We start from the raw sequence: 11,318 nt of genomic DNA on the forward strand, positions 1-11,318 counted from the left end.
AGATGTTATGTCACTAAAAAACCACACCCCTTTCCCTCCAGCCTGCCCCGACCCAGAGTTCTAGAATGAAGGAGAGAGTCACTAAGGATGGGACCAGATGCAGGGGCAGCAACTGAGCCAGCTGAGACTTCACCCTAGACCTGCCTTCAGCAGGTTCCACGACCTTGGGACGGTTGCCTCTCTCTGGTCAGGCTGGCTCTGCCGAGTGAAGGCGGTCTCCAGGGGGAGAGCAGGTGCTGTTGGCTCTGGGCGAAGATAATGAGCCCTCCTCACGCAACTTGCCCCCTCGGAGTTAGGATCTGCTTGGCAGATGCGCCTCCCAGGCCTCTGGGGGCTGCCCCGGTCTCCCTCCTGGGACCGGGAGCCCACTCCTCGCCACAGAAGCCACATTCTCTCCCCAGGGCTCGAGGCTGTTGCTGGCAGGGAGGTCCCCCAGGGCAGAGGGCTGCAGGCCCGGGGCGTCCCCGGGGGAGGAGGCAGCGGACGCCCAGAGCCGGGCATCCGGGGCGAGCCCGGCGTAATGAGGCGCTCCCCTCTCCTCCGGGAGGCGGGGCTGCCCCCCTCCCCCCTTCCGCCTCCACCCGGAGGCCCCTCGGGAGCCCGAGTCCTGAGCCTCTGAGCCTCGGCTGGGCAGCAGGGCCTTCCAGGGCGATCGCAGCGGGGGAAGGAGGGGGTGAGGCCCAAGGGGCCGAGCCCCGGGTGTGTGAAGTGGGGCGCCAGTGTGGTGGGGGAGGGGGCTCCCTGGTTTGAGGCCGGAGGGGGAGGCTGTGTCCTCAGGTCGCCCTCGCCTCCTCCGACCTTTGGCCTCCGGGGAGACCGGCGTCCATCTGTCCTTCCCGGCGTGTGGTCTTTGGTCCGCTCCCCCCCGCCTCGCCCCCCCTCCCCCCGCTCCCGGCTCCCCGCCCGCCCCGCCCCGCCCCGCCCCGCGGGAGGCCGAGCGGGCGGCGGGTCCGGCGTGCACCGGCTCGGGGCCGGGTAAACACCCCGCGGGAGGGGTGCGGGGGAAGGAGGCGCCGGGAGGCCGCCGGGCCGGGGCGGGGCTCGCGGGGGGCCCCTGGGCGCCGGCGGGCCGGCGGGGGCCGGGGGCGGGGGCAGGAAGCGAGCCGCGGCCCGGGCCGGCCCGCGCGGCCCCGTGACGTCGCGCGGCTTCCAGGGATCTCTCCCCGCGGCCCCGGGTCCCCTCGTCCCCGCCCTCCTCCCGCCCTCCTCCCCGCGCCTCGCCTCCGCGCCGCGGCCGGCATTTCTCGCTCGCGGCTCGCTCGCGGGCTGGCTCCTCCGTCCCGGACTCCTCCTCCGCTCGCTCCCACTCTCCGCCTTCCTTCCCCGACCCTCTTTCTCTCCCCGCCGGCCCCGGCCCCGCTCCTCTCCGCTCCTCCCTCGGCCGCGGCGAGCCGGACCCGTCGCTGCCTCCCCTTTCTTCTCTCCCTCCCCTCCGTCTCTCCCTGCCGGTCCCCCTGCCTCCCTCTCCCTTTCTCCTCTGTTTTTCTCGCCGTCTCCCTCCCGGTTTCTCTCTCCCCTCCCTCCCTCCGGGCATCCTCTCCCCTCCACCCCCGTGCCCTCCCTCCTCCCTCGCTCCCCTCCCCCTCCGCCCCTCCGCGCCCCGCCGCTCGCCGCTCCCCAGTCAGCCTCCCCGAAGCCGCGCCGCCGCCGCCCGCACTCGCCGCAGGACCGGCCAGCCGGGCTCCCCGGGGTGCGCCCTCCTCGGCCCCGCGCCCCCCGGGCTCGCCGGGGCACCCCCCCCCCCCCCGCTCCGGCTCGCGGCCCCGCCCGGCCCGGCCCCCGCCCAGCGCCCGGGCGCGCCGAGGATGTGAGTCCTGCTCGCCGGTGCGGGAGCAGCAGCCACTCGCGCGCCGAGCGGGAGCGCAGCGCAGCGCAGCGCCGGGCGCTCGCCGGGTCGCTCGGGCGGGCGGCGCGCTCTCGCCCCAGCGGTGCCCCCCGGTCCCTCGCCGGCGCCACCGCCGCAGCAGCCCGCGGGCCGTCCCCGGCCGGCCGCCCCCGGCCCCAGCGCCGCTGACCCTGTCCGCCGCGGGCGGGGACGCGGGCGGAGGAGGCGCCGCCGCGGAGCCCCCGGACGCGACCATGTCGGAGGTGCTGCCCTACGGCGACGAGAAGCTGAGCCCCTACGGCGACGGCGGCGACGTGGGCCAGATCTTCTCCTGTCGCCTGCAGGACACCAACAACTTCTTCGGCGCCGGGCAGAACAAGCGGCCGCCCAAGCTGGGCCAGATCGGCCGGAGCAAGCGGGGTGAGTTCGCGGTCCCCTCCCCGGACGCCCCTTTTCTTGGGCGCCGAGGCCTGGCCGAGGTGTGTGGGGCTCTTCCGCACCCGGGAGCCGGTTCCGACCGAATGGAATCCCATAGCGCGGAACTGGGGGGATCCAGCACTGCGGGTCGGGCACCGGCCGGCCGCGGAAACCCCTCCCCCTCAGCCTGATTCCGGTTGGGGTCACCCAGGGGGCGTGGCGGCCTCGAGCTGCCGCGGGGGCTGGAAGGTTATTCCCGGGTCCCCACCCGCGCCAAAGTTTGCTTTTCGATTTCTACCCCTCTCCCCTTTTGCGCAGTGTAGTCGCGGCTGCACTCGCTTTATAACCCGGTGGGGAGGGGGTCCCCAGGGCTCCCCAAGAGACGGCGTGGAGAACTGCTGGGGGACCCCACTCCCGCGGGGAAGACGAGGGGCTTTCGGGGCGCACGGGCTTCTCATTGTTACTTAGCAGGGGGAGGGGTTGGCCAAGTCCGAGCGCTCGGCGCGGGAGCTGGAAAAGCCGGGTCGGGGGGGGGGGGGGGGGGGGACGGGGGGGGCCGGGGGAACGGGGGGGGGAGGGGGGGGGGGGGGGGGGGGGAGGGGGGGGGGTGGATCGGGGGAGACCGAGAGGGGCAGAGGCCGAGACAAAGCTCGGGAGAGGGAGCCAGAGCGGGAGAGACAGCAAGCCGGGCACCCAGTCGGAGAAGGACAGAGAAGCAGCTGAAACAATGAGGGAGTCCGACACCCCAGACGGGGGGAGACCCAGAGACCTCGACAGGTGACGGCCACGCCGAGAGACTGATGGCGGGACTGAGGAAGACGAGGCTAGCTAGGTAGAGGTGGTGAGAGAGGCGGAGGGGCCGGCGGGAGGCCGGCAGCGCGGGGAGGCTCTGACCTCTGCGGCGGCGGGCTGCGCGGAGGGGGCGCGCAGGAGGGGCCGCCCGCCCTGGCGAGGTCAGATCCCGGACCCGCCGCGCGCCGTGGCCCCCGGCCCCCGGGCCCCCGCGTGCCCCCTTGCTCCGCGCACCTCCGTACCCAGAGCCTGGGCCACCCGCGCCGCGCTCTGGGCACCCCCGAGGGTCCCCGACCCGGAGACCTTGGCACCTCCTCCCCGCCCTCTTCTGCCGGGGAGCCTTCTTTCTAAATAAATGCGCTCGGGGAGGTGTCGTGGGTTGAGGACGCGGCCAGTGCGTGGCTCGGCTGCGGCCGGGCCTGCGGGATTTGCGCCCTTTCCGTTGCCTTTTCTCAGAACCGAACCCGGACGCAGCCTGGGGTGGGGGGGAGCGGTTCAGAGGGAAGCAGCACAGCGTCCCCCCGCAGAGACAGAAGAGGTTGGGGGCTGTGTCAGCGCGCGGGGAACCCCCCCCCAACCTCTCCCTCGGCCTCCCGCATTTCCCAGTCCCCGGGCGGAACGGGCGACGTCGGAGACCCCCGGCGAGGCCCAGGCGCGCTCACGTCTCCTTTTCTCCCCCCACCCTTTTTTTTTTTGCAGTTGTTATTGAAGATGATAGGATTGATGACGTGCTGAAAAATATGACAGACAAGGCACCTCCTGGTGTCTAACTCCCCCAAAGACAATGAGTTAAGGGAGAGTAAGAACGGCGCGGTAACAGTTATTGGCAAAAAGAGCATGAAAAGAGAAAGCACTTTGAAATGTATCACTAGCTTGCTACCCACGATGAAATCACCAACCTGTATCTCGTGTCGGGCCGGGAGACAGGCGAGGCGTGAGGAGGAGGAGGAGAAGGCTCTGGGCTCCTCAGCAAAAATAAAAATTAAAAAAAAAATTTTAAAAATTTAAAAATCACTATATACACATATAAAGAAATAAAGAAGTCTCAGTTGCAGCTATTTGTCAAAATTAATATCCATTTCTTTTTATACACAGTGAATATTGCGCAATTATAGATCTGGATTTTGAACCACTTAAATAATGAAGCGGCAACACCGGGTGTTTTGAGGTGTTGGCATTCTTCGCTGATTTGGCTGTTCCCAATGTTTACATTATTTAATCTTGCAAAAATGATTCTGTGCACTTGGATGTGAAAGCTGTCCGGTTTTATTTTTTTATGTTGTTATCCTTGGATGTACGGAAAATCAGCAAATGATCTCTATAGATACTCTGTTTTAGTTTGGTCATCATTTGAAGTTATCAGGAATGTATTTAAAACAAGAAGAGAACTTTTCTAAGGAATGATACATAGGAAGAATCCTTGTTTTATTTAAAAATGACTTGTAAAGCTTGTGTTTCTTTGTTGCTGCAAGCTATTTGCCCAAGTTAATGCAAACGGACACATTTTATATGTCAGGAAAAAACCCCACAAAAACAAAGAAAAAAAAATGCTTGAGCTTTTTCTAACCTTTCTGCAGTCTGTTGTGTGAGGAGCCTGTTTTTTTTCTCTAATATTGTGTCAGTTTATTCTCTTTAATGGGCTGTAAAAAAATGTAATCACAAGAGTGCCAAATATCTTGAAATGCCAAAAGGCATTTTGGTTTCTTTTCTTTTTCCCTGTGCTCTGAGTCCACGTAAAGGAATGCTTGGAGTGTCTTTTCTGTTATTTATAGGGGTTCTCTTAAGGCACACCAGCTGCCTGTTTTGCATGGTATTTGCAAAAAAAAAAAGAAAAACGCCTCTTGTGTGAGGAAATCTTTTACCATTTTTTGTTTGCAACTTTGGACCTCAAGAGGTTTCTTCCCTTCCCTGTTCCCTCTTTTCTTAATTCGATATTCTGGATGTTGCACCTGTAACCAGCACACAGGGCTCTTTCTCCAATGTACAATAAAAGAACTGTCCCTGTGTCTCACTCCTTTCTTGTCTCTGCTTTGGTTCAGGGGACTTGCTTTTTGTCTGCTGGCTGCAGATAGGCAAGAGGGACCCATAGCTTTGGTCTGCGAGGCAGCAAGGCGGTGTGGAGGGCCCTGTGGGTTGGGCTCAGGTGGCAGGAAAGACGGTAGACTGGCAGAGCCATTGCCCGAGGGAGAGTTCATTCCATTTGGACTTGCTTAGGGCTCTCCCTGCTTCCCTGTGGTTTCCGCCATCCCTTGTGGGGTGTGGAGAGAAGGGGGTCCCGGGGGTTGGGAGGCAGGCAGTCTTGTTAAGAGCAGTGTTTAGAGGCTGGCAGACTTGGATTAAAATCCCAGCTCCTTCACTTCCGAACCGTATGGACTTGAGCAAGTCGCCTTGCTACTTGAAGCCTCAGTTTCCAAATCTGTAAGGTGGGGATCATGCTGCACCTGCCTCCTGGAGTTGTGGGAGGTTTAACACCACACCCAGCAGGAGGTACCACTCGGTCTTAGGCCTCCATATACCCACAGAATGCTTCACCAAGGGCCATCTGTCCTCAAAGGCAAGGCTGAGGGGCAGCGACACCCTTTCCCCTGCACCTTCAACTTCCAGCATTCACAGGCCATTGCAGAGTTCACAGGTCACTGTATAAGGAGGGTTGGGCCCTGTCTTCTGGGGCCCGCAGCCTGGTAGGTCTCAGGCTTCCCGAAATCACCACTTGAAAAGGCTCATTATAAAAAAAAAATATCAGGCCCCCCCTCCCCCCCACCCCCCGTGGGGCAGTTAATGGTGGTGGAGCAGGTCCCTGTGGGAGGAGGGATAGGAGAAGGATTTTGGCTGGAGAAGGGCCTGGAGAAGTTTTCTTGGTGGCTGTTCTGCATCCAGGAGCCTCAGTGCCGGGAGCTTTTAATGTGTTTGTTGTAAAACTGTCAGCCAGGGAGTCACAACACAACTCACAGTGACAGGAGCCTGATTGTGACTCAGACATCAGGTAAGACAGGCCCCAGGGTGGTGGCGGTGTGGGGGGGGGGAAGGGAAGAGGGGCTCCAGAGGCCTGTGGGGGAAGAGGTGATGTCTCATCCCCCTTCCCAGGCAGTGGGGGTCTTGAGCCTCAGGAGGGCCCAGCAGAGAGGCTGGACATGCTATCAGCCATTAGTAGGAATGGTGGGCAAGTGGGAGCTGGTGGTGCCAGCAGGATGATAGGGGATGGGATGGCAGCTTGATTTTCCTAGGCGCATGACGCTGTCCTGCCAAGCCCAGAGAATCCCAGTGTTTTGGAGCTGATGGGCCTTTAGGCACCACAGATCCCAACTCTCTTTCCCCCTGTTCTTTTCCCATGAGACCGTGGAGGTGTGCCGCCCTGGGAGTTAGGGGCAGGGCCCACCTTCTGCTCGGCCTCAGTCTGCCAGGAGGGGTGGGAGCCGAATGAAAAGATTCTTTCCGAAGGCACATCTCAGTCCGTACCAGGAGTAACTACCGCTTACCTGCTCAATGCTGTGCCGCCCTTCTCTTCTCCCGCATAATCGACCTGGCAACCTACAACGATCAACTCTCCGGTAGGTGAAGAAATTGATGCCCCAGAAGGGCTAAAAGGACCACAAAACAACCACATTAATTGAGCTTTTACTGTACACCAGGCTCACAATAGCCCTAGGAAGTGGATATTATTCTTATCCTGACTGTGCAGGAGAAACCAGGGCCCAGGGATGTGAAGTAACTTGCATAAGGTCACTGGGCTAGTAAGTTGGCAGGAGTAGAACCCAGAGCCTGTGCTCTGGCTGGGGGGGTTGGGGGTGGAGGGGTGCAGAATCATCAGACCCCAGACCCAGGCTCAGTCCCAGCTGCAGCCATTGTCCTTCAGCCTTAAGGACACTTCAGTTGGTTCATTGTTTGGAGGTTATGCTCTCTGCCACTCTACACAACAGAAGCGGTCAGGAGGCAGGGCTTGGATGTGTCAGCGAAGGCCGGGAGCTGCCCTCTGCTGGGAAGGGGGGAGCACGGGGGCGCTCTGCCAAGGCTGTGGGTCCATTTTAATAAGTGATGTATTCAAATGTTCTTGCTAGAGGCCACCCCGTCAGCCAAGGCAGGATCCTCTGCCTGGGAAGACAGAGTTGGCCTTTCCCGAGGACTCCATTCAGCAAAAGGGAATATCAATCTTTTAAATATACGCCAACATCGGGGTAAATATTTGTTGAGAAGGCACTTTGGGGACTGGGCAGATATCAAATTATACCAAGTGCAGAATATGTTTGAAGTATCTGGTTAGGTGGCAATAAATATGGAAAAGGCCATTGCAGGTCTGGGGCGTGGGGAGGGTGTCTGTAAGGCTCCATGCATCGATCCAGCAGCCAGGGCTGCATTGTTCAAACTTCACTAATTGAATGCTTGTAATAAGCATCCATCTCCCTGGATTCTGCTTCCGTGGCCTGTCCAGGTTGACAGCCTGGAGTAATATCAAAAAGCACCTCTAAGGGGGAAATTGGCAAATTGAGTTTTAAAAGAAAGAGACTTGAACATCACTGGATTAAAGGATTAAATAGGAACTCCTTCCTCTCTCCTGCTTAGAGCCTGGTGCATAATAAATGGTAGCCATCAGTGAACCATGTATGAAATGCCTACTATGTGCCTGGCAATGGACTTTCAGCAAACAGATCTTGTTGCATGAAGTGTCTTTGTAGAAGTACCCACTGGGGGTACCGAGGGGCAACGGAGGCACCACTGCGGGGTTGGGGAGTTGGGGGGATGGGGAGCGGCTTGGAGAAGTCCTCTTGCCTATTTTCATCATCAGCTCCTCAAAACCCCTGATAAATCTGAATGCTTGTTCTCCAAGGGCCCTGTTTTTTTTTTTTTTTAATTTTTTTTTTTTTATTCCAAAGGCCCTGTTAAGAGAAGTCTCCTACCCACTTCTAACCACATTGCCAGAAGTCTTCCCTCTCCGGATGGGGACTCGCAGGTACTGACTTCTTGCCCTGGAAAGGGAAGAGCGTGGCTCTCTGCTGGGATCTTCTCCTTTGACTAGTCCCCCAGTTTCATTCATTTGACAAATATCAACTTAGCACCCGCTATGGGCCAGACACTGAGTATACAGCCATGAGGAAGTGGGAGATTTCCTTGGGCTTGAAAAGGATGACAGTTCTGTGGAAATGAGGTTGGGCTGGGGTACCATCAAAGTCAGCAGCTTGGACCCGTGGTTCAGGCAAAAAGAGGGAACCAAAGAGAACTGGGTTTTGGGGGTTGCCTGAATCCCACTTTTCAAAAAATAAATTTTTACTTTAGAATAGTTTCAGGTTCACAGAAAAGTTGTGCGAATAGCATGGAGTTGTCAGTACCTCTGACTCAGTTTCTCCTATTGTTAACATCTGATATTACTATGATGGTACATTTTTCTTTTTTAAAATTTTATCTATTTATTTAAGAGAGAGAGAGAGAGAGCACCTGCAAGAGCAAGGAGAGGGGTAGAGGGGGAGGGAGAGGAAGAGAGGATCACTGAGTGCAGAGCCCAACTCCGGGCTTGATCCCAGGGCCCTGAGATCATGACCTGAGCCAAAACCAAGAGTCAGACACTTAACTGACTGAGCCACCCAGGCACCCCACTATGGTACATTTTTCACAATTAAGGAACCAACACTGGTACACCACTATTAATGAAACTCCACAGCTCATTTGGATTTCATTCCTTGTTTGCCTAATGTCTCTTTTCTGTTGCAGGATCCCATCCAGGACACCACATTCCAATTAGTCATCGAATCTCCTTAAGCTCCTCTGGGCCGTGATAATTTCTCAGACTTCCCTTGTTTTTGATGGAGTACTGGTCAGGTATTTGGTAGATGGTCCCTCAGCTGGGGTTTATCTCATGTTTTTCTCATGGTTCATCTGGGATTATGGGTTTTGGGAGGAAGACTGTGGGGGTAAACTGCCCTTCTCATTACATCATATCAAAAATACATGCTATCAACATGACTTATCACTGTTGCTGCTGACCTTGAGCACTCGACAGAGGTGGCATTGGTCAGGAGACTCCACTGCGAGGTTACTCCCCCACCTTCTTTCATACTGTCCTCTTTGGAAGGAAACCATCATGTGTAGCCCACTTAAGGTGTGGGGAGTTATTTTGGTGGGGGAGTATCTCCATAAATTACTTGGGATTTTTCTGCTCAGGTCATGTGAATGACCCACTTTTTGCTGTTCAACTTTGCCCTGTGTTGGGCAAGCTCACTGTGGTTTAGATGTAATCATGAATTCCAGGCAAACGGGAAAAAACCAAAAATGCCCACAAGGCCCAAGGTGCTGCCTGATGACCGATAGATGGAGCCTTACAAAAAAAATAGATTAAAAAAACGCACACAAAAACCCAACAACCTTAATAAAAGCAACTTCCTGTGGAGGGGAACTGTCACCCTGGTTAGAAACTGTGCAGAATTTTCTCTTGGAAACCTCAGGCAGCTGCTCTGGTTTATAAAATCTGCCTATTGGAGGGAAGCAGAAGGAAAAAAAAAAAAACAGTTGTCGTTATTCCAGCAACAGAGATTCTCCCAAACCATATGCAAAAATAAATCCGAGGACCGGGCTGTATCCGGGGAAACCTGGCAGCTGTGCTGGACCTGGTGGGGTGGCCTCTAGGGACCGAGAGCCCCAGCCTATGGGCCCCAACCGCTTCTCCAGCACAAGCCAAAGTCCTGGACAGACAGCCCCACCTCGGGCCCCACCACCCCCTCATTCTGGGAGGAAGACTTGATTTATCTTGTCACCTCTCACATTGGAGGGTTTGTCCTTAACCCGGGGCTCTGCACGCCCACGGGCCTGGAGGAAGGTCCTTGACCCAGAAACAGCTGTTTGAGGACAAAGGGTCACGAGAGGGAAAGGGAGGTCAGGGAGGACGGCCAAAGGGAGGAGAAGGATCTGGGAAATGTGCCATGGGAAATCCTAACAGAATGGCAATGGGGGCTGGGCAGATGGGGGTCAGGCGGGGTTGGCAGGAAGTTGTCAGGGAAAGGGGTGTCCTGGAAAGCAGAGAGCTGGTGGCCGAGGCCTTAAGGGGCTCAGTCTGGGAGGGTGTTGGGGCAGAGGAAATGACCTAATTAATGAACTAAATCCCTGTTCCTTTAAGGACTCATCAGCCAGGGATGGGGGTGGGGTGGGGTGGGTATTGGGCTTGGCTGGCACTGGGGAGGCAGGGCTGGCCAGCGCAAGGCGTCCTCTGGCCTTCAGGGATCTCACTGTCTGGTCAATGACCCTTTGAGGACAGCGCAGCTTCAAGAAGTTGGGAAGGGGGGCGGTGGTGTCACAGGAAGCTTAGGAAACCCTTGGGGAACCCCCAAAGCAGGCGCCCAGCACACGTGGTGGGTGTCTGAGAAAGGACTGATGACTGCGTTCCAATCCCAAATGTGCCACATGAGACCCTCACCGTGGGCAGGTCTTTTGCCCCTCTGGGGCTCCCTTTCCCCATGTGGAAAACAGTATTTATGAGGTGCTCACTGTGCACCAGTAACCGTTCCACACTCTTTGCATTTAATTCATTTAATGTTCACAACCCAAGGAGATAGTTACTATGATTATTATCCCCATTTTACAGATAAGGGAAACCGAGGCACAGAGCCCTGGCGTCTTCTGCCTGCAGTGGCACAGCCAGAAAGTCATGGAGCTGGGACTGAGCCCTAGGGGCGCCGACCCCAAGAGTCCCAGCTTTCAACCGCTCCTGGATAAGGAGGGGGTCGGGCTAGGCCCGCGCCCAGCGCGCAGTGGGGAGGGGGTGGGGAGGCTGAGGATCCCGCGGGGCCGTGAACCCTGGACGTGGCCAGCGGTTGCCATGGGGACGGCGGGGCGGAGGCGGCGGGCGGGGCTGGGTGCCCAGCCGGGCAGTTCCGGGGAGTTCCCGCCCGCCGCGGGCAGCCGCCGGAGCCGGCACCTGGGGCCGCGTTCGCGCTCCCCTCGCGGACTGGGGGGACCACAGACCCCCCGCCGCCGTCTGCGCTTCCTCCCACCTGAACTCGATCCCCGGCGAAGCCGCACTTATCTCCAGTTCATCTGTATGAATAATTTACTGCGTCTGGAGGCCTCCCCGGCGGCCTCCCGCCCGCCTCCGCCCTCCGGGGCCCCGCGACCTCTCCATATCCCGGTTGGGAGGAGCCCCTGCCCTCCCGATCCCGAGAAGTTCAAATGTCAGGCCTCCCAGGGGCTCGGGGCAGGAGCTTCCCACCTTCTCCCACCTTCCCCCGGGAAATCTTTGTCCTGGAACCAGGGAGAGCACTGGATGAGGAGTGCTCCCAGCAATCCTATCGATCGGGGTCACTGG

General features: G+C 58.2%; 1 protein-coding gene and 1 long non-coding RNA gene across 2 annotated transcripts; both read left to right on the top strand.

The window, feature by feature from the left end:
- Positions 1–1,943: 1,943 nt before the first annotated feature.
- On the top strand, positions 1,944–5,045 carry CAMK2N1 (calcium/calmodulin dependent protein kinase II inhibitor 1). The gene is made up of 2 exons (XM_025857184.2): positions 1,944–2,245; positions 3,734–5,045. Exons 1-2 carry the CDS (start codon positions 2,080–2,082, stop codon positions 3,802–3,804), a joined length of 237 nt encoding a protein of 78 aa, XP_025712969.1. The 5' UTR covers positions 1,944–2,079; the 3' UTR covers positions 3,805–5,045.
- A 1,052-nt stretch (positions 5,046–6,097) lies between these two features.
- LOC112811728 (uncharacterized) lies at positions 6,098–9,423 on the top strand. The gene is made up of 3 exons (XR_003205126.2): positions 6,098–6,582; positions 7,903–7,979; positions 8,735–9,423. It is a non-coding gene; the product is annotated as an uncharacterized lncRNA (long non-coding RNA).
- Positions 9,424–11,318: the final 1,895 nt, after the last annotated feature.

This window comes from Callorhinus ursinus, unplaced genomic scaffold, assembly GCF_003265705.2.
Source record: "Callorhinus ursinus isolate GAN/ISIS: 27379988/994484 unplaced genomic scaffold, GSC_fseal_2.0 scaffold18, whole genome shotgun sequence".
Taxonomy (NCBI): Eukaryota; Metazoa; Chordata; class Mammalia; order Carnivora; family Otariidae; genus Callorhinus; species Callorhinus ursinus.